We start from the raw sequence: 26,468 nt of genomic DNA on the forward strand, positions 1-26,468 counted from the left end.
TTGGTGACTGCAAAGTGATACTGACAAGTAGACCGCATCACTGAGGTCGGGCGGCAGCACCAATTCTGTTGCTGCTTGCTGTATCACAAACTAGGGTTAGATATGAGGAGTTTATTATGTGCGCGATTGAAAAGTAACACATGCTGGGATTAGATACAGGGCTAAGTGTACACAGTGTCTAATGTATGTAAGATATGACCCCGCTCCATCCCCTTCTATGGGAGCAGTGGTGTAATGTGACCCTTCTCTGTGTGCTTCTATGAGAGTAGAAATGTAGGGACTGATGGGGTCCAGTAATAAAACACTCATTAAGCTATGCCCGATCTTTATTATCACAGACTTTTTTTTACTACAAATGGAGTAGACAAAAATAATAATTCAACAGCGATCACTCCTTTATTAAGTTACTCAAGACAGAAGCAATATTTCTATTGTACCCCTAACCAAAACGACCACAAAAAAAATGCTGAAATAGTTATATGAAAAATATATACACAGACAACAGCACTTCTTAATAGTTATGAAGCTGTAAAATAAGTATGAAACTATTCTGGATGCAACAAGGATTGATGCTATGACCCACAATCGTTTCTATATGTGACCGGTCTTTATAGGAAACTGTTGCTTGTTTGGATAATGAAGCTGCATTTTCTACAAAACAAGCACATATTATAGGTTATCCCAAATCTCCATAGTTCTCGCAGGCAATTTTTTCTTTTTTGTAAAAAAAACCAAGATATTGGAGTTTTGCAAATTAGTACTTTTTCATGCACGTGAAGAAAAGGACCCGGTCTTCATTGGGGTTCTGCAGCCCTGCGCCCAACAAGTCTTAGATGTACATTAGAAATTTCTTCTTAGAAATTAGGATGTAGTGACGTTAGCAAAAAAGTTAAAATATGAAATCCAAGTTCTCAATTTTTGTTCGGTTATAAGAAAAAGAAAAAAGTAACTTAGATAAATTTAAAGCAGAAAAAAAAAATATCCCACTCGAAGACAGACGAATTGGTTTACGTTAGCAGTTTGTAACATAGGGCTCCGATTATGTAGCTGGAATCTGTGGCAGTCCAAATTCATCTACCAGCACGCCATCCTGTGGGAAACCAAAGACAGAAGTCAGTAAAGTGTTCCTAATTACTTCATTTCCTCTCGTTCATCCTCGTACTGTCCCAATACCTTATTTTTCGAGTCGCTTGGAATGCCTTCGGGAATTGCAGGAGCTGAGGCGGCTTCATCCAAGTAGGAGCTGTCATCATCTGCCAAGAGTTCATCTCCCAATGCATCCAGCTCTGATAGACAAAGAGCAGATAAAAGCTGATTCCCCAGAGGTAACCATAACCAGACACGTGACAAAATGCGATGATTATTAGTAACTATGATCAACAGGACATAATTGGGACTTATCTACCTACAACTGAAAAGTACCACTGGTAAAAGTCTAGGTGACAGCAGAAGTGGCTATCAAGCACCCATGACTTTACGACATTGTTAGGCCCTAGATGTGGGAACTTTTTGCGGTGCGGTCGGCGGGCACGTCAAAACACCACATTTGGACGCATACAACGCATGTCCCTGCATACCCAATGTTAAAGAGGTACGCAGGACGCATGCGGAAGTAGGTGGAGCTTAAGGGAGGAAGTACGCAGCCATACGCAGACCAGCCAAACGCAAGTGTGAACCCGGCCTAAGAGATATACATTTCTGCATCATAATATTAGGTAGATAGATGGTAGATTACGGCCAAGCTAAAGCGGTTGTTGCCTAATGTGGCCAAGCAGCTTTTCCACCTATTTTTGCCTGATATTTCCCAATATGAGTGGGCACATGCTTCCTTACCAGCTTCAAGATCATCCTCATCAATTTCAGGTGTCCCATAACTGCGGCTCAGCGCTTCTTGGATGTCGTTTGCATTCTCCATCATATCTTCTAGCTGATCTTGTAAGTCCTGTACAAGGTAGATTGTCATTTACCACACACAGACACAACACAATTATACAACAAATATTGACATTTAAAAGATTACCCTTAAGGTATTGATGGTATCATTAGGGTACGCCACCAGCTTCTGGTCAGTGGCGATCTGTGCCATGTGACCCCTGCCAGTAGGCTAGTGAAGGCACTATGGACTGACCAGCCAACATCCAAAACAACACTATGTATAAATGTAACTGGTAAAACAAGCCATACAGAACTTTTATAGATTTCCATTCATTAAAGCCATAGTTGATATTCCGAACAAAGTAATTTATATAAATAAACTACACACTCACTGGAAACCTAGAGGGTCAAATGTATAAGATTACCGGCAACTGAAAACTTGACACTGATCATGTCTATAGCGAGAAAACAATATCCATAATTATAGTTTTATATGCCACTTTATCAATTAGCAATTTATTCAGCTTCACTTCTGCCTAAAAGCCCCCATACACGAGATGGCTCTAGGCCGGACGATGCTTTGGCAGACCGCTCTCTCAGCTGACTCCCATACACAGGACGGCTCGGCCGGCTGAGTGTCCTCTGAGAGCTGCTGGTGGACACGTCGGTTGGAGGCTTATCTTAGGATCGTGAAATCGTACATGTGCGGCTGACATCTCCGGCATCATTGTGTACGGAGGCCTTTAGAGTATCGTGAGCTGTGCCACTAATAGCATCAGCCTGCCCTGTGGTTAACCATTGATTATGCAAATGTGCCTCTTAATTTCATGATTAGAGCAATATAATAAAGTTAATAGGACGCATGCGCGGACCTTGGTAGCGGCAGACATGTCGCACTGAGCTCCGCTCCCCGTCTGATCCCACACAGCCCTAATTAGCTGTCAGCACGCAACAAACTCACCGCCACCGGATCGCTCATACACCCGGGAACGGCGCGGCTGGTAATGCCGAAGAAGGGGAGCGCAACCCAGCCTGCAGGCCGCTCCATTACAGATGATCTTCTAAGCGGTAACACAGCCAAGATGGCCGCCGCGGCTACACTGCTCCAGCTACGGCGCTGCAAGCAGGAGAGACGGCAAACCAGGGGGAACCTACTCCAAATATGGAGGCTATGATCTCCACAGCGGCACTCACAAAATCCCTGCAGGAGACTTTCAGAGCTGAGTTATCTACAGCTATGCAGGGTATCGCCTCACAGCTCCAAGACATTATGCAACGCACAAATAATTTAGAGGAAAAAATAGAGAATATGACAGACGCCATAGAGGAGGACCACGAGACACTCAGGCACCATACAGACCACATTAACGACCTGGAACTTCGCTGTGAAGACTACGAAAACAGGTCCCACAGGAGCAACCTGAGACTGAGAGGCCTCCCTGAACACATTGTTGCCCTCAAAGAAACAGCGACCGCTCTCTTTACAGCTCTCCTGCCTGACTTAGATCCTTCCCTCCTCCATATCACCAGAATCCACAGGGCCCTGGGTAAACCTCGCTCCACTGACATGCCCAGAGACGTGATTTTGAAACTGCATTACAAGGAAACGAGGGATCTGATCCTGTCGGCTGCCAGAGATCACCCTAACCTGCCTAACCTACCAAATTCTGCACATATATATGCAGATATTGCCACGGCTACGTTGGCCAGAAGGAGATCCCTCAGACCCATCACGGCTTCTCTCCAGAAAGCTCAAGTTAAGTACCGTTGGGGATTCCCCTTTGCCTTGAACTTTACTGCTAATTCCCAATCATTTATCTGCCGATCCCTGGAAGAGGGAAAACAAGCGCTGGCTAAAGCAGGAATACCGATCAGTGCAGACACCACCTCTCTTCCACAGAGAAAATCTAGACCAATAAGGGAATGGAAAGACTCACCCAGAACAAGGAGCCAAAATGCACGAATCACCTGATGCGACCCTCCGATAGTGAAGTTGAGAAAAAAAAAAAAAAACCGCACCTGCTGAGAGTACCTCTATTGTAAAAGAAGATCTTCCCCTCAACCGAACTTGTGTTGTGTACTGCACCCTAAATCCGGATGAGTATTTATCACTATGTGCCTGGCTTACTTTCTATAGGGTTATTAAAATCATCTGAACCCCCCTTTTTTTTTTTTTTTCTCCCACCTCTCCCATCCTACCCCATCACTCGCTCCCTACCCCCTGTTCCTTATACTCCCCCCAACCTCCTTACCCCCCCCCCCCCCCCTTTTTTTTTTTTTTTTTTTCTTTTCTTTTACTATACCAAGGGTTGGGACTTTTGGGATTTTGTCATGCTGCCCAAAACTGGCGACTCCTGGTTTGATACCTAATATGGGAACCCAGATCGCCATACTTGTTGGACTTAGAGTCCTTTTGAAAATTTTGTTTGTTCTATTCGTTGTTGTTTTCCCCCCGTCTCTCTCCCATTGTTCCTCCACATTTATAGATGTCCTATCTACAGACTGACTGGATGCTGTGACGAGGTGAACTTTGATTTGATTGTAACCCTTAGCCTCACATCTTTTAGCAATAGCCACATACCCAAACATGTGTAGGGTCCTCTCCCATAACGTCCGGGGATTTAATTCACCACTAAAGCACAAAAAGGCTTTTATCGATTACCAAAAACACAAGCCTGATATAATTTGCTTGCAGGAGACCCACTTCACCACCTCCTCATACCCCAAATACTTTGACTCTCAATATTCACAACACTATTTGTCGTCGTGGGACCGTAAGAGAAGAGGCGTGGCTATTTTTATTAAAAATAGCTTCCCATTTTGCCACTCTAGCACATATTTAGACCCTGAGGGTAGATTCATTATCTTACTTGGCTCATCCCAGGGCCTCAACATTTGTATCGTTAATAGTTACTCCCCCGCAACTGCCCAGACCCACACCTTCCAACTTATCTTGTCTAAACTAGCCTCACTCACATACCACCACCTTGTTTGGTGTGGAGACTTTAACCTCACTATAAACCCGTCACTAGATAGCAGTTCTCTGAAACGAACGGACATAACAAAAACGGATAGGAGAAAAATACTTCAGCTGATGAAGGAGAGCCATATCGCAGACTTGTGGAGAGAGACGAATGGCCCCATAAGGGGATATACTTACTACTTCCCAGCACAAAAAAACCTACTCAAGAATAGACCTCCACCTAACCTCTGCCATTACACTCCCCTCAGTCCTTTTCTCCCGGCATGTCCCTTCAGCATGGTCAGATCATGATGTTGTCTTATCAATGTTTAAGTTTGATACTATCTCCTCTAAGCTATTCAAATGGCGGCTAAATGAATCCCTCCTTACTGACCCCTCCACCCTAACTAATATCAAAAAGGATTTGAATATTTACTTTGAAACCAACTCCACTGGTGACGTCTCACCCGGCATAGTGTGGATGGCACATAAAAAATTCATAACAGGATCATTGATCAAAATTGCCTCCACTAAAAAAAAACAAAGGTCGGAGCAACAGTTACAACTAGAAAACAAGCTGTCTAGACTAGAACAAGCAAACCAGTCCGCCTCGTCACCATATTTAGTTAAACAGATCCACGACACTAAATTGAAATTAGATACACTTCTAACACACAAAACGGAAAAAGCTTTGACATGGACCAGGTCGTCCTTCTACAAACACGCCAACAAACCTAGCAATATGCTAGCTCGTAAACTCAGAAGCAAACAGCTCATGAATAACATTTCCTTTATCAAAGACTCAACAGGTCAAACCACAGCCAACCCAGAGTCTATTTACAGCACGTTTCATAAATATTACCAATCCCTTTATACTTCCCCCCAGCTTCCCTCCCCACAGCGTCTACAGTCCTTTTTGGAGACTTTGAAATTGCCTAAGATATCTACTTCTGCCATTGACCGTCTCCAAACACCCATCACCACCGAGGAAATAACATCTACAATTAAGAATCTCAAAAAAAACAAAGCTCCTGGCCCTGACGGCCTTACAGCCTTATATTACAAAAAATTCAGTGACGTGCTTACACCTTACATTCAACATTTCTGCAATGCTCTTCTAAACGGGAACCAGATGCCGCCTGAATTTTACACCGCGTACGTAACAATAATCCCAAAACCAAAGAGAGACCATCTTTATCCTAAGAATTATAGGCCCATTTCTCTATTGAATATCGACCTAAAAATGTTTACGTCTATCATGACTGCCAGACTCAACACAGCCCTCCCATCACTGGTCCATCGTGACCAAGTGGGATTTATACCTAAAAGACAGGGCCCGGATAACATCAGAAGGAACCTGAATCTCATACACTCAGCAAACCATCACAAACGACCCCTTTTGATGCTGGCTCTCGACATTGAAAAAGCCTTCGATTCGATCTCTTGGACTTATTTATTTGAAGTTCTGGTAAAATTTGGTATCCCGACAGGTACTATATCTAGCCTTAAATTACTATATGATAGCCCCACGGCCTACTTAAAACTACCCTCTAACCAACCTGCACCTATCAAAATTCAGCGGGGTACAAGGCAGGGCTGCCCGCTGTCGCCAGCCTTGTTTGCCCTGGCTATGGAACCCTTGGCCGAAGCCATTCGAACTAACCCTAATATCCAGGGCCCCCAGGGTCTAGGTGATCAATATAAAACAAGCCTTTTCGCAGACGACCTACTTCTCACCCTTACCAACCCAATTATTTCACTCCCAAATTTATTTACAGTTCTCCATGAATTCGAACTCATATCTGGCCTTAAGATCAACGTCGACAAATCTGAGGTCCTATTTATTAATACCCCAAAAGACACCCAAACCAACATAGTTTCCCAATTTAAATTTACTAAAAAAGAACATTACCTGACCTACTTAGGAATTAACCTGACCTCCCACAGGTCGACTCTATTCAAATGGAACTACCTTCCACTACTAAAAAACCTCCAATCAGACCTCGCTAGATGGTCCTCGATGACATTATCTTGGCTGGGCAGATTACATGCCATTAAGATGGTTACCCTCCCAAAACTTCTATACCTCTTCCGATCACTACCCATCCCGCTACCACCCAAGACATTACATGAAATCCATACCATAGTTTCGAGATTTCTGTGGCAGGGCAAGAGACCTCGGATTCGACAAAAAACCTTGTTTATACACAGAAGATTGGGGGGTTTATCCTTACCCAATTTTCTATTATATTATAAGTCAGCTCAATTAGCCCAACTAATTAATGTCTGTACTAGTAGAGATAACCGGCCCAGATGGATCGATTTGGAATCCTCTTTCATGGCCCCTTTCTCCCTATCAGGCCTACTCTGGTCGTTGCAGAAACTCCCAAAGAGTCTTCAAGTAACGGCGCCGTTCTCATTTCACTCCCTGATCATCTGGCGGAAAGAGAGGTTTAAACATGATCTGCAATCTAGAGCATCTCTATTGTCCAACCTCTTCCACAGTCCTGATTTTATACCGGGACTAGACCCCCGTCCCTTCTCCTGGTGGATTTCTAACGGCATAACCACCCTGAAACATCTTTGCACGCCCTTCCACACCCTACTTACCCAACAAGAGTTTATCCAAAAACTTTCACCTCCACCTGGGGAGACGTTGCGTATATGTCAAATCTTCCATTTTGCCAAACAGACCTTACAATTTAAAGTGCCCCTACGCCCTACAAATTTTGAACAAAAATGTTTAAGTGACCCACTGGGCAGGGGATCCATCTCCCTTATCCATGCCTCCCTAAATAACACACAAGGTGACAAAAAGCTCCCTTTTATGGAACATTGGGAGACAGATTTGAATATATCAATGTCCCTAGAGGAATGGAGGAAAAATTGCATTACACTTTCCAAAGGATGCTATCAGTCTTCGATGGTTGAGACATCCATTAAACTCCTGCATAGGACATATCAAGTCCCGAGCAAATTACATGCAATCTACCCGAATGTTTCAGACCGTTGCTTCAGAGGATGTGGGGCTCAGGGAAACCCTAAACACATTTGGTGGGAGTGCCCGGTGGTCTCGGCATTGTGGAGAGAGGTTCAGTCAGTTGTGACAAAAATGTATGGTGGGGAGGTACCTCTTGACCCGGCTGTTTTCCTCTTGGGAGCTAGGGTACCTGGCTTTCCTACTAAACTCCACAACCTTGTCTCCCAACTTTGCATGGCTGCAAAACTACACATTGCATCGAGGTGGAGGACTGTTTCTCTATCAATGTCACTGGTCGTCGACAGAATGAACACCATCCTACTCTACGAAAGAATCCAAGCCACGAGAGGTGACACTTGGGACATCTTCTATCAGACTTGGCGACCCTGGATAGAATTGGACACTAATGTAAACCTAGGGCAGACTTTAATATTATCCTTGTGATGACTATCCAAATTGTTTGTGTTCACTCATGCATTCAGTATAAAATACCCAATTGACCCCCCTTCATGTAGTCTCCTCCCCTGTCCTTGTCTTGTTATATAAGAATGTTTATTTTGTAATATCCAGTCGTTGATCGACTATTGTTTACATCCCGAAATTTAAATTGCATATTACTCCCTTGCACGGGAAAATTGTTGTTATTTTCTTGTTCAGAAAAATAAAACTTATTGAAACTAAAGTTAATAAAATCCTAAAAAATAAACATCAATACATGTTTTAATATTTACCTCAATCTGATCAATTTTGACTTGCTTGTAGGCTTTTTTCATTTCCTTTGCGCCAATTTTCATTGCTTCCACCTTATGATACAAAAATACAAGAATGTCATTGATTACTTATCTGTGATATTATTTGCATATCATCCTTGTGGTTGAATAGTCTTCAGCAACAATCAAACCCCTTCCATCTTTGTTATGCGTATTCGCACACTATAGGTAGCGGTTGATTCCCTGAGACATCTTTAGCGGTGGCTTACCTTCCTCTGAAAGGATCATTGAAATTCAACATGCCTGATCCTTCAGCTCAGACACCACATACACATTAGATTAGGGCATTAAACCGCTTTCTTAAATGTGGCTTGTTAATAAAGATAAGTTGGGCATTTCATGGACAGACATGGATATTCCGATTTTTAATGCTCTTGAATTCAAGGAGCCCAGTGGATTTGTGCGTAGTAAGAGACTACTGCTAGAACACTTGTCACTGGATATGATATTCCAACCACAGGAACTTACCGTTGTTTTGGTGTCTTTTAGGGTTTGGATGGTGTAATTGGCTTGCTCCATGTTGAAGGATTGCTGATTTAGATTATCTCTTTGCTGTTCATACCTGAAACATCCATATTCATTTTTTTAGAATAATTTATTTTGTTAAATGCAGCTGTCTAAGTAAACTACGTATGGTTTATATTGGGGATTAACAACCTCCGACACTTCAGCTGTTGGGCTACTACAACTCCCACACATGACCAGATAGTTGCCCAGGGAACTCTGGGAGTTGTATCACAATATCATGAATAACTAAGGCCACCCAAAAACTAGAACAGAAAACGATCCAAAACTTAACTCATCCTCCAAAAAGTCCTCATGCAGCTCTGTCAGCAGAACATTAAAGGGAACCTGTCACCCCCCCCAGGCATTTGTAACTAAAAAAGCCACCTTGTGCGGCACTAATGCTGCATTCTGACAAGGTGGCCACGCTGCCCGAGATCCCGCCCCGCAGTGTGAATAAATGAAAAGACACTGCGGGGTGGGATCACAGGCAGCGCGGCCGCACAGGTGCAGTCAGCTAGACATCAAATGATGTCAGAAGACGGGCAGCGCTAACTGCGCATGCCCAAGGCATAACATAACAGTGCAGGTGCTGGGACAGTTCAAAACAACACTGAGGAGGCGGCGCCAAGAAGGCATGAGTGACTGCGGTGCTGCGTCAGCATTAGGGGGTTAGGGGGGGGGGGGGGGAGACCTGCCCCCAGGACTGTTTCAAGGTATTTTGGACAAGTTGCAAAATCGATTATTTCTGCAGTTACAGCACCAAGAACTAAAAGAGCCACCTTGTCAGAATGCAGCATCAGTGCTGCACACGGTGGCTCTTTTAGTTACAAACGCCTGGGGGGTTGACAGGTTCCCTTTAAAAAAGTTCTAGCTCACAAAAAAAGATAGCAATGCAAAAAAACATTTATTTTTACTAAAATAGTTTTTAGTATGTAAAAGTGGCAAAATATATTAATTCTGTGCTGTACCCTCGGCACTTACATTGGGATGTCCTTCTAGATCTAAAGAAAAAAGGATTCAGGAGTAATCGGTGATAGAACCATTCTGTACAATGATGGAATCACTTTTGGACTGTTTGGTCATGCTTTTGAGTACCTCCAAAAAGTTGGACACTACCTGTACACAGGACAAAGCGTCTCCATCTGTCATATTACAGAGATTGCTTCTGTCTGAATCACATTTGTTTGCAGATTTAGATGGAAACTTTCATGCAAGTGCTCAGTGTAGAGTACAGGAACACTTTACGCTAGCCTGAACCCCTTAATGCAGTGGCCAGTTTCCATTTTTTTGTTTTTTTCCTCCTCTTCATCTAAGAGTCATATCTTTTATTTTCCCTTCCATATAGCCGTATCACAGCTTGTTTTCTTATGGGACGAATTGCACTTTTGAATGCCACCATTCATTTTATAATGTGACGTTCCGGAAAGCAGAAAAAATTTCAAGTGCAGTGAAATTGCAAAAAAAAAAAAAAATCATAATTCCAAAATAGTTACTTGGGGTTTTTTTTATTTACCATGTTCACTATACGGTACAAGTGATTTGGCAATACGATCCCCCATATCAGAATGATTACAAGTGGTCAAAAAAATTAAGAAACTTATTAAAAAAAAAAAAATTGCTTGTGCTGCCATTTTCCGAGACCCGTAACGTTTTCCATTTTTGGTTGATTGAGCTGCATGAGGGCTTAGTTTTTTTATTGACATCATTTTGGGGTACATATGATGTTTTGATTGCCCATTATTGTAGTGTTGCGGCACATGTAAATAAGCTCTTACATATAAGAAGAATGTGCATTTCTCAGGAATAAGACACCAGATCACAGATCTCGAGGTACCAATTTATTCAGCTTCCTGGGACCTACATGTTCATTATAGACACTTAGGAGGGTTGATCCTGCTACAGATTCCCTTTAGTAGAACACTACTTACATTCTTTTTTGCTTCAGGACTCGCATGGCTTTTTGCTTGACCATGTTCTGAAAAAAGGTAATGAAACACTTCAGCTGCAGGTACACACCTGATATTTTTTTTTACAAACAAAGTATAAATATTATAATATTTAACAGCATATTTATAAGCCGTAAACTGAATATAACATTTATTTTTTCTGCCTAGTGTCAGAATACACCCATGGTTTCCTGTGTCCCCCAATGAAGCGATAGAGAAGCAACATTTATTACAGCTAACTTTCTGAAATAACTGAAACAAAACCCTATAAAAACAGAAGTGACTTTCTGTACCAAAACATTAGCTAAAAATACTACAAAAACTTCAGAAGTTCTTTATTTTTCAGCATTTCCCCCATAAGATTAGAATACTTCATTGTAGAATGATAGCAAGCTTCTTTAGACAAACTGCACATGAATCCCGAGCACTATCAATATCTGTCTCAGTAATGGCTTATTGGTGTAGCGCAGATGAGAAGAAAGGTGGATAACACCCAGTAATGAGATCATGACATGTCATGAATCACATGACTTCATAATAAACCCACAGATAACACATGTGCTAGTACCTGAAACCAAAGCGGCACAACCCACACCCACTTACTCAGCAGAATGGCATGCTGTGCATGTGATCAGCTCTTACACACAAGATCAGTTCAGCCATCCTCAGGTGCGACTCGGGTACCCCATCTTCCACAACCGTCCTTGCTAGGGATCTTGGATTGTTTCCGCATTATATAATCGCCTGTGGCCTTCTACATCCACTGACACATAGAAAGACTGCAGTGATGGCTGTGTGTAGGTATATACAAAACTAATAAAGTAATACTCTGTCGCGCTATAGCGTGTAAACCTGAAGTATATGAAACTGAAATTGCATTGCTGCTCTAGAAAAAAAAAAGAAGATACTTAGAGCATATATCGACCAATTCATGGGTGCCCAGCAGCCATGACAAGGCGATCCTCTTTTCTGGGAATCTAACCCAACATGTACCTCTCCTGGGCTAATAACCTACATTTATATGGGCAGGTAGGATCCTGCTGTGATTAAAGCCGCCATAGGCTAATAGGTGGAGTGCTCAGTCAGCGAGCCTATGTATACAAATATCAAAAGACTGACCGTCACTTCCAAACAGAAATCAGGCGTGTACTAAGAGTAGCCTCTTCCATATACAACCAACAAATAAAGTAGAACTATAACGCTATAGCATGCAAACATGAAACTGGAATTGCATTACTGCTCTAGAAAATAGGAGAAAAGAAGATACTTAGACCATAAACTGGCAAATTCATGCATGCCCAGCAGATACGACAAGGCGATCCTCTTTGCTGGGAACCTAACCTAACGATTCCTCTCCTGTGCTAATAGGCCATTAGGTTAGGTTCCCAGGTATATACAAAGATATGGAGAGCACCAGACCTGATCCACATTGTTCCATACTACCAATCAAATAGTTAATGCATCAGTTTAGACAATCATTTTTTTATGTGACCGTATTTCACATTTGTTTCCATAAGGCCCATTTCACATCTGCATCAACGCTATTTGTTACAATTAAAACAGCGGACATCTAGACAAAGACTTTTAATGTGATACATCGCGCTATGTGGTCTGCTGGGCGCAACCGGTTTCTTCCCAACCTCAGAAATGATTGTCTTACATATATTAAGACTCAAAACACTCAAACGACAAAACCATATTAGTAATAATCATCATATAAATAGAATCATGTCTAAAAGTATATATAGCCCATGTGTGTTTGTTTCATGCGGACCTATCAGCATGAACCATATACGAACAAGGGAGAAACGACAACAGACTGGTCCAAAAATAGTAAATCAATTGTACTTTATTACTAAAAGGATAACAACAATGTTGCCACAATGGCCGGGCACATGGCTCACAGTGGTGGATAGATGTATGTGTATTGGTATGGCAATTAAATACTTTTCCTATGCAGGGTGGCATTTGTGATTTAATGATTGCTGTGGCATTATGGCCAGTGATTCGAGGGAACAAACATCAGCGGCACCATGTGTAATTGTTTGCCCTGTACAGCCGTATCCATGATGTGTGTGATCTAAGTGTGTACGTGTTTGATATACCAGTTGTCATCCTTTAAGTAATAAAGTACAATTGATTTACTATTTTTGGACTAGTCTATGGTCCTTTCTCCCTTGTTCGTATATATTGAGACTCAGTGCGATAGTCCTTATAGTGGGACTGCAGGCCAATACACACTGGCACAAAGTTGGTATGACAGTGCATATAAAGTAAATCCATAAATGGAATCCATATTCGAAGAAAAAAGTGGTAGCACTCACCGATCCTTTAAAATGGGTTAATCCTTTATTCAAACATAGTTAAACGCTTTCACGGCTCAGGGGTGTGCAGAGAGAAGAGTGTGCAGGTTCCGACAATGGCCGTTTCGTGCCCGATATGGCGCTTCTACGGGCACTGACCTAGAAGCGCCATATCGGGCGCGAAACGGCCGTCGTCAGAACCTGCACACTCTTCTCTCTGGACACCCCCGAGCCGGGAAAGCTTTTAACTATGTTTGAATAAAGGATTAACCCATTTTAAAGGATCGGTGAGTGCTACCACTTTTTTCTTCGAATATGAATTGCATCTCTGTGATTTTCGGTATAAGCACCCGAGATCCGAAGGCGGGCTTCTATTGAAACCAGGTGCGTTCAGTACCACAACTCAGCCAAACTGGCGGTGCTGTCTACTATTTTCTTTTGACAAATCCATAAATGGGTTGTCAAGTTGAGTCATATTGATGACTTCTACCAAGAATAGGTCATTATCATTTTGGTGGGGGTACGACCCAACACCCCCACTGATCAGCTGTTCTAAGCTCTGGCAGCAGCACTGGGTCCTGCAGAACTGCTCTCATCAGATGTTCTGCTGTTCAATATGTATACATCTAGCTGCCCCAGAGCTTAGGACAGCAGATTAGCGGGGGTGTCCGAAGTCAAACCCACAGCAATGTAAATCCATAATTCACTCTATGTATTTCCCTTAATTAAGATTTAAACCACACTAATTTGCAGTTTTCTACCCTCTTCCATGAAAAACTTTAGATACTCCCAGTATAGTATATTTCTGCACTGGTTAATGTCCTACCTTGGAGGGTCCTTCCCTCATTTTCTTCATCTGATCTTTATATTTCATGAGTTCTGCATCAAGTCGGGCAATCTTCTTGTCAATTGATTCTGCTCTGCCGTCAACCTTTAAAAAGAAACAATACAAAATACTGTGAGTGGCTATACATGGACAGTACAGATATGGCCAACGATCCATCCCGGTAACAACGACAAGAGGCATCACTCACATCTAGAAACCTTCACCATCACTACAGAAGTGATTCTTTACTGTAAAAGCAGTGAGACTGTGGAACTCTCTGCTGCACTTTGTGATGATCGATTCATTTATCAGAAGCCCTGAATACCCTTCTTGGACTTGAACATATTACAAGGTATGGGCACTGCACTGGATTGCTGGAAGTGAATTGTTCATTGTTCTATGTGGAGTCAGGCCTTATAAACAGATAATTTGGTTTCTTACTACAAAAGTGCACCCCTCCCTATTTAGGTGTGCGAGGTGAGAGTGGCTAATTAGAGAATCCATACGCTCTTGAGTGCCTGGCTCCTTAGCCGTCCAATGGCAACGACAGTAACTTATTTTTAATCCTGTTTAATTCTGCATTTGAGGCCTCTTCATATACCACGCAGCAACCAACAAAGTGCCGATCCTGCAGCCCGTGTGGACTTTGAAATTAAGTTTTGCCAATATTTAAACACTGTGTAATATGTATGTGTATACATATAAACAAACACACACACAGAATTAACCAGTGTGAACCAGGATTCCTAAAGGTAAACGAGGGTCCTAATAAACTTTCAAACTGTATAACCAGCAGACACTAGGTTAATAAGTTAGTGAGAAAGCAGTAGGAGAAGTACGGTAACATGTAAAAGAAACAAACAACTCAAACTGTAACGATATAACACCATAATCAGAGCTGTGAAACATGGGAGGGTGCTGTGTCACCCAATGAAGGCTCCAAGAAACAGATTTTACAGTGAGTAACCAAAAATTTTCTCCATCGCTCTTCCACCTGCAAGATCCTTCTACCTAGGCTGGCATCCGCCGAAGCGTAGGTGTGGACCCTATAAAATTTGGCTAACGTGTGGATGGAGGACCAGGTTGCCGCTTTGCAGAGTTGCAGGTCAGATGCCCTATGCCAGAGGTCTCAAACGGCATTCCTCTAGGGCTGCAAACAGGTCATTTCAAGATTTCCTTGTATTGCACAGGTGATAATTTAATCACCTGCACAGAATGATTCCAGCACCTTGTGCAATGCCAAGGTAATCTTGAAAAGACGCATGGTTTGAGGCCCTCGAGGAATGCAGTTTGATACCCCTGCCCTATGGTGTACCGCCCAGGAGGTGCCCACTGCCTGGGGAGAGTGTGCCTTAATCCCAAAGGGAAGCGCTCTGTTCTTGACCCTGTATGCCTCCAAAATTGCCATCCAGATCCAGCAAGTAATCATAGCCTTGGAGGCCGGAAGGCCTCTACATGCACCCACAGGAATGACCAAAAGAGAGTCTGTCTTCCTGAAGGCGGTAGTCCTTGCCAAATAGACCCGCACCGTCCTGACCAGGTTTAACCTGTTCAGCAAACGCTCGAGGACGAGTCGGAATCGGGCAAAAGTAAGGAAGGACAATATCCTCATTTAGGTGAAAGGTGGACACCACCTTGGGAAGGAAAGAAGGTAGAGGCTGCAAAACCACCTTGTCCTGGTGGAGAACCAGGAAAGTGGGGTGCGAAAGGAAAGAGCCCCCAATTCCGAGACGCACCTAATTGGAGGTGATGGCCACTAGAAACACCATTTTCCAAGACAGAAAGGACAGAGAAACCTCTTGGAGTGGTTCAAAGGGAGAACTCCTAAGGGCCTCCAGGACTAGATTGATGTCTCAGGCTTCCACGGGAGCCTGGTACAGAGGCGCGGCATGCGCTACCCCTTGGAGAAAAGTTCTGACCTGAGAATAGGGGGATAAGTTTCTTTGAAAAAGAATAGAAAGTCCTGACACCTGGTCCTTCAGAGAACCAAGAGGAAGGCCAGCGTCAAGTCCTGCCAGGAGAAACGCCATAATGGAAGGGAGAGGAAAAAGGACATAGGCAGGATGTGAGTAGACTCACAACAACTGAAATAGGCTTTTTAAGACCGATAATAGACCCTGAACAAGGATGGCTTCCTAGCCCAGATCATGGACTGAATCACCCGACCAGAAAACCCGGAGGCTCTTAGAACAGCAGTTTCAACAGCCACACCATTAAATTGAGCGCCCAAGAATTCTGGTGGCAGATTGGCCCTTGAGACAGAAGATCCAGACTGTCTGGGAGTCTCCAGGGGGAACCTGCGAGAAGATCGACAATCTCTGCGAACCAAGATCTCCAGGGCCAATTTGGTGCTATCAGAATGACTGACACCCCTTCCATCTTGATCTTCTTCCACAGCCTGTGAAGAAGGGGGAAGGGGAAGAAACAGATAGGGAAGAACTGTGACCAGGGTATTGCCAGAGCTTCAGCGCCCACCGCAAGAGGTGGACCAACGTCCCTGAACGATCAGGTGGTGAAAGACCGCACCCCAGCCGAGAAGGCTGGCGTCCGTTGTCACCACCTGCCAGTGAACGGGAAGGAAGGACCGACCCTGAAAGATGAGAGGGGATGACAGCCACCAACTGAGAGATTGCTTGACTCAGGAAGAATGCCAAACCAGACAATCCAGAAAGAAAACAGACTTGTTCCACTGCGATAGGATAGCCTGCTGAAGCGGACTTGAACGGAATTGCGCAAAAGGAATTGCTTCCGATGCTGCCACCATCCTTCCCAGGACCATATAAGACTCCTGATCTTAAAATGACAGTACCCAAAGTATGGTACTGCATACTAAAAACCCCAAAGTGACCTTCCCATGTCTTCATTTCGTCAATGACCTCTTCATAGATTGTTCAGATTCGCCTACACCAACCAGCGGCACTAAGCAAACACAGACCAGCAATTGTTTAATAGTCATTTTTTGTTTCATCTGTAATGGCCATTTACTAGCCTACTTGCACAGAGTGCCCGAACTGGGCGCTCTGTAATTGATCAGTGAGCACAGGCTGCCATAGTTCTTGGCACTGTGGCTCCTGTTTACACAGGACAATGTGCTGCCACGAACATGAGATTTCTGTGCAGCATAAAATATAATTTCACTTGATGAACAGGCATTTGCTCACCCACCAGGTGATCGGCAGCCTGCTTACACCACAAGATTATGGGGAAAAGAGCGCTCTTAGGATTGCTTATTTATGATAATCTTGCAGTACAAATTTAATTTTAGTCTGGATCGCCATAATCGAGTAGTTGATTTGTGTAGCGGTTTTGCATGTGATCCTGAATTTTGTTACCGTCCTCTTGTTACGGAAAGCAATGAATGATATAAAAATATCTGCAGTAATGAAGGATAATGTGCATCTATGCTACTCTGGGCCCCGACTTATCTGGGATAAGTCATTGGGAAAAAGCCATAACAAAAGCTCCGTCACAAGAAGTAGCGTTAAGCCGGCCACACACAGATGGTTTGGCCGATCGTTCGACCATCGGCCATTTTTGCTGACTCCCATACAGAGGGGCGCTGTTGCCGAGAGCTCCTGTGTTCTCTATGAAGGCGCCGCCAGTTGACCTGTTCCAGAAAGCAGTGCGATCTGTAGTCTGAAATCTGACATGCCCGCTGAAGCCGTCAATATCAGTCTAACATGGGGCGTTTGGGGAACGTTCCTATGATGAGCACTTGGTGGAGTCTGATGTTGAGGATTTTCTGCACCTATTCGGTAAATCCGGTTACCTGCGTGTTTCTCATTGCATTTTAGTTTTATCTTTATTAGATATGTCATGTTTTAAATAAAGTCGCTTTTGTTTTGAAACTTCCTGGTTATTTCACTGTGACAAAACTTTATTGAACACACGCATGTGTGGATTACTTGAGTTTTCAGTGCATGTTCCTCAGCGGACATGGCCTAACAGCAAGGTGTGACTATTACACATGTAATGCGGGTGTACGAGGAGCATCGGCACAGAAAACTCCGCTACTCACAGGGGAGACTAATGTTACAGATTCCACACACAGCGCAGGTCGCACGGCGGCGGAGAGTGCGGAGATGTCACAGTGGCGGTGTGTCTGTGTAGACATTATTTGTGCACATTAGAGTATGTGTCCACGTTCAGGATTACATCCGGATTAGCTGCGGATTGAACGCTGCGTACAGCTACAGCGTCCAGATGTTACAGCATAGTGGAGGGGATTTTATGAAATCCAGTCTCCACTATGCGTGCGAACACGCATCCGGCAGCCCTGCGTTTACGGACATGGGGCGCGTCTTTTTAGACCGCAGCATGTCTGCTTACTCTACTCCATCGCAGCAAAGTAAATCACAGGGCCCTATGTATGGGGTGCAGAGATTCCGGATGTGTGCAATGAACATATCCGGAATCACTGCGAGTACAGAAGGGGGCGGCGCTTTGGGCGGAGCGGGTTTTCCACTCCGTCCAAAGCGCCGGCAATCCGGACCGTGTACATGCACCGTTACAGTGGCGGTGTGTGTGCGTAGACATTACGGTGGCTGTGTGTGTGCGGAGACATTACGGTGGCGTCGTTTGTGTGTGCATAGACATTACGGTGGCTGTGTGTGTGTGGAAACATTACGGTGGCAGCGTGTATGTGGAGACATTACGGTGGCTGTGTGTGTGCGTGGAGACATTACGGTGGCTGTGTGTGTGCGTAGACATTACGGTGGCGGCGTGTGTGTGGAGACATTACGGTGGCGGCGTGTGTGTGGAGACATTACGGTGGCTGTGTGTGTGTGGAGACATTACGGTGGCTGTGTGTGTGGAGACATTACGGTGGCGGCGTGTGGGTGGAGACATTACGGTGGCGGCGTGTGTGTGTGCGTAGACATTACGGTGGCGGCGTGTGTGTGGAGACATTACGGTGGCGGCGTGTGTGTGGAGACATTACGGTGGCGGCGTGTGTGTGGAGACATTACAGTGGCGGCGTGTGTGTGGAGACATTACAGTGGCGGCGTGTGTGTGCGGAGACATTACGGTGGCGGCGTGTGTGTGGAGACATTACGGTGGCGGCGTGTGTGTGGAGACATTATGGTGGCGGCGTGTGTGTGGAGACATTACTGTGGCGGCGTGTGTGTGGAGACATTACGGTGGCTGTGTGTGTGTGTAGACATTACGGTGGCGGCGTGTGTGTGGAGACATTACAGTGGCGGCGTGTGTGTGTGTGCATAGACATTACGGTGGCGGCATGTGTGTGGAGACATTACGGTGGCTGTGTGTGTGGAGACATTACGGTGGCGGCGTGTGTGTGGAGACATTACGGTGGCTGTGTGTGTGGAGACATTACGGTGGCTGTGTGTGTGTGTGGAGACATTACGGTGGCTGTGTGTGTGTAGACATTACGGTGGCGGCGTGTGTGTGGAGACATTACGGTGGCTGTGTGTGTGGAGACATTACGGTGGCTGTGTGTGTGGAGACATTACGGTGGCTGTGTGTGTGGAGACATTACGGTGGCTGTGTGTGTGGAGACATTACGGTGGCTGTGTGTGTGGAGACATTTACGGTGGCTGTGTGTGTGGAGACATTTACGGTGGCTGTGTGTGTGTAGACATTACGGTGGCGGCGTGTGTGTGGAGACATTACGGTGGCGGCGTGTGTGTGGAGACATTACGGTGGCGGCGTGTGTGTGGAGACATTACGGTGGCGGCGTGTGTGTGGAGACATTACGGTGGCGGCGTGTGTGTGGAGACATTACGGTGGCGGCGTGTGTGTGGAGACATTACGGTGGCAGTGTATCAGCCCATAAAGAGGATAAGGATGAAGAAAGTTGTGCTCCGTTTTATGGGAATGAGTCAGCGGTCAGACACTGCTCAGGTGACAGTCGGTGACGTCACGGGTCTTCTCACCGGGAGAACCGGACAATCAGGAAGTGTTTGCAGACACACGTGACTCCTAACCCGTGACAGAGCCCCGCCCCTACATAACAAGGGCATTGTGTGGGCACGGGGGTCTCCTGGGACCCTGCACTGTGCTATTACGGCACTCCTCTGTTACTATGCGGCGGTGTCGCCCCTCCTCCCCGTCTCCATTGTGTCTGCTCATCCCTCCACTTACACTTCCAATACAGTCCGTCAGATTCGGTGGAGGGTCCTTCGGCTTCGATTTTCCAAAGATTCTGTTCATTTTGTGCAGTGACTGTGACTCGGGGAGCGATCACCGTACACCGACGTCTTCCGATCTGTCACCCGACACCAACCAACGATCTGACACCGACCCCGGAAACAGCAACTAGCTGGACTATTGCCGGGCGGTCCCGTGACGTCATGTGGCCCACTCGTCACTAGGTGGCTCCGCCTACTTCGGCCAATCAGCCTGCAGCAAGTTCTCAGAACCCTAGAGGGAAACTGTGCTGTGATTTTCCGTCCTCAGTGACAGGCGCCATTGTGGTGGAGACCATGTCCCAGGACAGCCGCACATTGCACCAGCACAGCATGGAGGGCTGTGTACTGCCCGCTAAAGGGAGGCACGCCCCTCACTGCTGGATTGACCCCTTCAAGCCCAGGCGAATTTCTCTCCTTTCTCGCCATTTTGTTTCCTCTCCCCCAGCCTTTCTCACAAGAGCCGTAACTTTCCCATCTGTCCGACCTCATCGCTATATAAAGACTTGTTTTTTTCGGAGGATGATTTATAGAGTTTAAAGGCAATGTAGTGGAATATAGGAACATGATACCAAGTGAGGTTAAATGGTGACAATAGAAACATGCACGTCAGCCAGTTCTTGGAGTTTCTGTGGTTTTTTGGAGGTATTAGGAAATATACAAGTCTGCACAACACTTCAAATGTCATTTTTTTGTCATGTTAAAAAGTCGGGCAAAGAAGAATCATTTCCGAACTTTATTTCTACCTGTCATGTCGTCTATAATCTGTACAATTCAATTGAGAAACAAACTGGAATCTTTTTGAGGCGGGGGCGGGGAATAAAAATAGCAAAACTACAATAATGTGGTTGCAAAATTGTGAGCACCCCCTTATAATTGGGAATGTGGTTAACCAATGTGAACTAGTAATGGTCGTTCCCTACACGACTCCAGAGGTTCTGCTCTTCCTCGGGGCGACTTCCCACCAAGTTACCAGAAAAGTCAGAGACAAGTTGTTTCCAAGACATCAGAGAGATGATTCTGTTCCTTTATTCAGCCAATATCTGCAAAAGGAACGTTTGGGCCAGCAAGCAGCCTTCTCCAGCCCAACTAACATGGCCGATGAAGCTGATTCCAAAGGGTATGCTTGGTGCGAAGCCAACACTGCGAGTCTCCAAAAGAGCACGAGACCCACAGTCTGGAGGCTGTATGTGCACACACACAGTTTTTTGCGGTGCAGAAACGCTGCAGATCCGCAATTGATTTACAGTACAATGTAAATCAATGAGAAAAAAAAATGCTGTGCACACTTTGCGGAAAATCCGCTGCGGAAACGCTGCGGCTTTAAAGAAATAGCATGTCACTTCATTTTTGTGAATCTGCAGCGTTTTTGTACCCATTCCATTATAGAAAACCGCAGGGGTAAAAACCGCAGCAAATCCGCAAGAAAACCGCAGCAAAAATGCACAAAAAACGCTGCGGAACCGCACAAAAAACCGCAGGTGCGTTTTCTGCCAGGAGAGACAGAATCCGCACCAGAAATTCCTAAGCCTAATCTGCAACGTGCGCAGGCTTTTTGACTATTTTTGGCCACTGGAGCTGAAGATGCATTTCCACCTTTCAGCATGACGGCGACCTTAAGAATACCTCCAAATCAAGAAAAGAATGGCTTGTCCAGAAGAAGATCATGTTTTATTAACCCCTTTCGCTCCCCTCCTTCCCGTAGCCATAACGTTTTTATTTTTCCGTCAATATGGCCATGTGAGGGCTTATTTTTTGCTGGACGAGTTTTACTTTTGAACAACATCATTGGTTTTACCATGACGTGTACTAGAAAATGTGAAAAAAATACCAAGTGCAGTGAAATTGCAAAAAAAGTGCAATCCCATGCATGTTTTTTGTTTGGCTTTTTTGCTAGGTTCACTAAATGCTAAAACTGACCTGCTATTATGATTCTCCAGCTCATTCCGAGTTCATAGACACCAAACATGTCTTGGTTATATTTTATCTAAGTGGTGAAAAAAAATTCAAAACTTTGCTAAAAAAAAAAAAATTGCGCCATTTTTCGATACCCATAGCGTTTCCATTTTTTGAGATCTGGGGTCAGATGAGAGCTTATTTTTTGTGCGCCGAGCTGATGTTTTTAGTGATACCATTTTGGTGCAGATTAGTTCTTTTGATCGCCCGTTATTGCATTTTAATGCAATGTCGCTGTGACCAAAAAAACGTAATTCTGGCGCTTCAAATTTTTTTCCCGCTACGCTGTTTAGCGATCAGGTTAATCCTTTTTTTTTTATTGATAGATCGGGCGATTCTGAACACGGCGATACCAAATATGTGTAGGTTTGATTTTATTTTTATTGTTTTATTTTGAATGGGGCGAAAGGGGGGTGATTTAAACTTTTATATTTTTTTAATTTATTTCATATTTTTTTAAACATTTTTTTTTTGCTTTTGCCATGCTTCAATAGCCTCCATGGGAGGCTAGAAGCTGGCATAGCCTGATCGGCTCTGCTACATAGCAGCGATCATCAGATCGCTCCTATGTAGCTTAATTACAGGCTGGCTATGAGCGCCGACCACAGGATGGCGCTCACAGCAAGCCGGCATCAGCAACCATAGAGGTCTCATGGAGACCTCTGGTTGCTATGCCGACACATCGCTGACCCCCGATCATGTGACGGGAGTCGGCGATGAGCGCATTTCAAGCCGCGCGGCCGGAAGTGGTAGTTAAATGCCGCTGTCAGCGTTTGACAGCGGCATTTAACTAGTTAATAGCGGCGGATGAATCACGATTCCACTCGCCGGTATTGCGCGCACATGTCAGCTGTTCAAAACAGCTGACGTGTCCTGGCTTTGATGTGGGCTCACCGCCGGAGCCCACATCAAAGCAGGGGATCTGACCTCGGACGTACTATCCCGTCCGAGGTCAGAAAGGGGTTAAAGCCCAGCCCGAGTTTAGGCCTGAATACAGATTTCTAGCACTATTGTAACCAAGAGTGGGCAAAGATTGCCAATTCTAGATGTGAAAAGAGGTTTTTGAATCCAGCAAAGCGAATTAAAGGCAAAAATACTTTATTGTGACTTCATTAACCCCTTAGTGACCGGGCCAAATTGTTCAAATCTGACCAGCGTCACTTTATGTGGTAATAACTCTAGAACGCTTTACCGGGTCTCATTGATTTTGTTTTTTCATGACACATTGTACTTTATGTTAATGATAAATTTATGTAGATATTTTCTGTGTTTATAAAAATATCAGAAATTTGTCCAAAAAATTTAAAAAAATTAGCACTTTTCAAATGAATGATTATCCCTTTAACTCAGAGGCATACTACATAAAATAGTCATTAAATAACATTTCCCTCGCGTTGGCTTTACATCAGCAATATTTTTAAAATATCCTTTTTTTTGTTAGGATGTTCGAAGGTTTAGAACTGTAGCAGCAATTTTTCAAGGAAATTTACAAAACTTACTTTTTTAGGGACCTATTCAGTTTTGAAGTGATTTTAGCAGACTATATGTCATAAAATCCCCAAAAGGTAATCCACTTTAAAAACAGCGCCCCTCAAGGTATTCAAAACTGCTGTCAGGTAGTTTAACCCTTCAGGTGCTTTTTGGGAATTAATGCAAAGTGACAAGACAGGAAGGAATAAAATTATTTTTACCTCCTAATAATCGCTAACTTCTGAACAGGTCGCTATAGCCATCAGACTCTAAGGCCGTTATGTGGCCGTGAATTGCCATGGCAGACATCAGGACCACACAATCATGATTTCAGGGTGCCGATGGGGTTAACACTCTGTTAACCATTGAGTTGCCATATTCACTACTGACAGCAGCATCTAAGAGGTTAAAAAGCCATGGTTGGTGCCAAAAGCAATCAAGGCTGATACAGCAAGGTGTCAGCTATAGTATACAGTGAGCAGCTGCTGCATTTTCACCAGTGGGTGGATGCTATTGTCTGATATATGAGGTCAGTAAAAAGATGTATTGGTAGTTACTAAGGCGTTAAAATATTAGATTGGGAATAAAAAAATAAATAAATCAGGGGTTTCAAATCTAGCTGACTCTTAGTCACAGATATCTATGATTAAGAGTCACCATGACTTGAAACACATCAGATATTTTTTATGCCTATGCTACTATTTTAATGAAGTCATAATAAAGTATTTTTACTTTTAATTTGCTTTGCTGGATTGAAAAACCTCTTTTCACAAACTTCTCGATACCTCCCAAGCTTTATCTGTGCATAGTTGAGTGGATTGTCCAGGAAACCTGGCTGAGACAGACAGTATCATCACTGTCCCCATTGGAGCTTGCAATCTAAATTCCCTATCAGGATGTCTTTGGAATGTGCGAGGAAACCGGGGAACCCAGAGGAAACTCACCCAAACATGGGAATTCCTTACAGATTTTGTAGCATAGTCGACAACTGTGAGAATAACGCGTTTTCCAGAGCTGCTCGGTTTTGCAAGAGGCCCTATGATATCAACAGCCACTCACTGGAAAGATTCATCAAACACTGGTAGTGGCATCAATGGGGCTCTATCCATGTTCCCATTCTTTTCATCTCTTTGATAAATTGCGCAAGTTCAACAAAAATTGCCTATGTCAGTCTCCAAATTGGGCCAATACAAGTTATGTGTCAAACAGACTTTAGTCTTTTGTATTCCAAGGTACCCGTCAAGAGGAGTTTCATGAGCGATTCTTAACAATTGTTTCCTGAATTGATAGGGAACAACCAGATGCTTCTCACAGTCCCAGTACTCTGCTGTGTTGGTGGTCAGAGTCTCCATATACAACTTTCCCTGCTCCCGGCATATTCTTTTATTGTCAGATTCATCAGTGGATGGGTCTGCAATGTGTCTTAGCTTTTTCAGATTGGCATCTGTTAGCAAGAAAAATAATGGGGTACAAATGACCTGGGAGAGATATATACATAAATAGAATACAAAAGGGGAGACCCCAACTAAGTGTCTCTCTCTAACAGGCCATAAAACTTAACTTTTAATTAGTGTCAGATTAAATGAGGGTATAGAAAGTGAATTCTTAAAAATATTAATATAAACTGTCACCGGCCGGGACGGCGCCCCCCACACTTTAGTTTTTCTAGTTGCCCAGCACCTTATTATTCATCCCTTCTTGGGACACTCATTTGAACTGTGACGTGAGATCAAACCGACGCCCTTTGGAGGACCTTCTAGGATTCAGGAGATATCACCCATGTACAGCACTAAAGACGGAGGTAATACTTTTTCTGCACCTATGGCAGGATTTTTTAAAGATTTTTTTAAGTTCTATACGGTGTTATGTCCCTATTCATTTCATTTTGCTGGAATTTTTAGCGCAAATATTTTTATATTTAATTCTTAAAAATATGTCTCTAATTTGATAATATATTACATGCAAATTGAGCCATTACCTCTATTATTAATAGCATCCCGGGGTGCCATCATTAGTAGCCAAAACAGGGCATTTATATTAAAATAGTGAGTCCCCCCAACATGTTTCACCGTATATGTGGCGCCATCAGGGGAAGGGACACAAGCAGTAATATTAGCAAGGCTCTCTATAAGCTCTGAATGTTGGCCTGCAGCTCATGGCCTAGTGAGAATACCAAACCCTCGTCAGATGCTGGGTCTGCTAACTCAGTAGATCGGCCATGTGGGAGACTCCTGGGCAGTATTAGCACCCTCCAGTTCTGGCGGTCCTGTCTGGGATTTATCCACTATTATCCGGGGTTGAGTCTTAGCAGCATCCTTACTACAAGTCACAGCTGTAACATAAGTACATTCCTGTACATCTGTTCTATGCAGGCCCAGTACACCCTCTATCTGGACATCCATTCTCCGGTCTCCCTACACATCTGTACATTTCCCCACATCCCACAGAACCAAAGGTGGGTCGCTTACCACCACATTCTCTGTGGTATTCACTTGCAAGGCATGGATATATTGGTATGTCATCGTACCCAGGTGAGTGCCTAGCAACAGATTGGTAGGGATAGTGTCTGACACTTCCACTTCCCTCATTCCGTTCCCTGCTCCCTAGGTCAGATACACAAAGGCCATAGGTACGGCCCGGTTGACTCCGCCAACAATGGATACAAACATTGTCTTTCCTGGAATAATATCCTCAAAGATCACCATCTCTGAGGGCACCAGGGTTACC

The 26,468-nt window shown here is 44.2% G+C and overlaps 1 protein-coding gene across 1 annotated transcript; it reads right to left on the minus strand.

Annotated features, from left to right (window-relative positions):
- Window positions 1–371: 371 nt before the first annotated feature.
- Window positions 372–20,632, minus strand: CHMP5 (charged multivesicular body protein 5). The gene is made up of 8 exons (XM_077269676.1): window positions 20,272–20,632; window positions 14,170–14,274; window positions 11,023–11,069; window positions 9,056–9,149; window positions 8,549–8,620; window positions 1,834–1,942; window positions 1,174–1,286; window positions 372–1,090 (listed from the first exon to the last, which is right to left on the minus strand). Exons 1-8 carry the CDS (start codon window positions 20,338–20,340, stop codon window positions 1,040–1,042), a joined length of 660 nt encoding a protein of 219 aa, XP_077125791.1. The 5' UTR covers window positions 20,341–20,632; the 3' UTR covers window positions 372–1,039.
- Window positions 20,633–26,468: the final 5,836 nt, after the last annotated feature.

The sequence above is a fragment of the Ranitomeya variabilis genome, chromosome 6 (assembly GCF_051348905.1).
Source record: "Ranitomeya variabilis isolate aRanVar5 chromosome 6, aRanVar5.hap1, whole genome shotgun sequence".
Classification (NCBI taxonomy): domain Eukaryota; kingdom Metazoa; phylum Chordata; class Amphibia; order Anura; family Dendrobatidae; genus Ranitomeya; species Ranitomeya variabilis.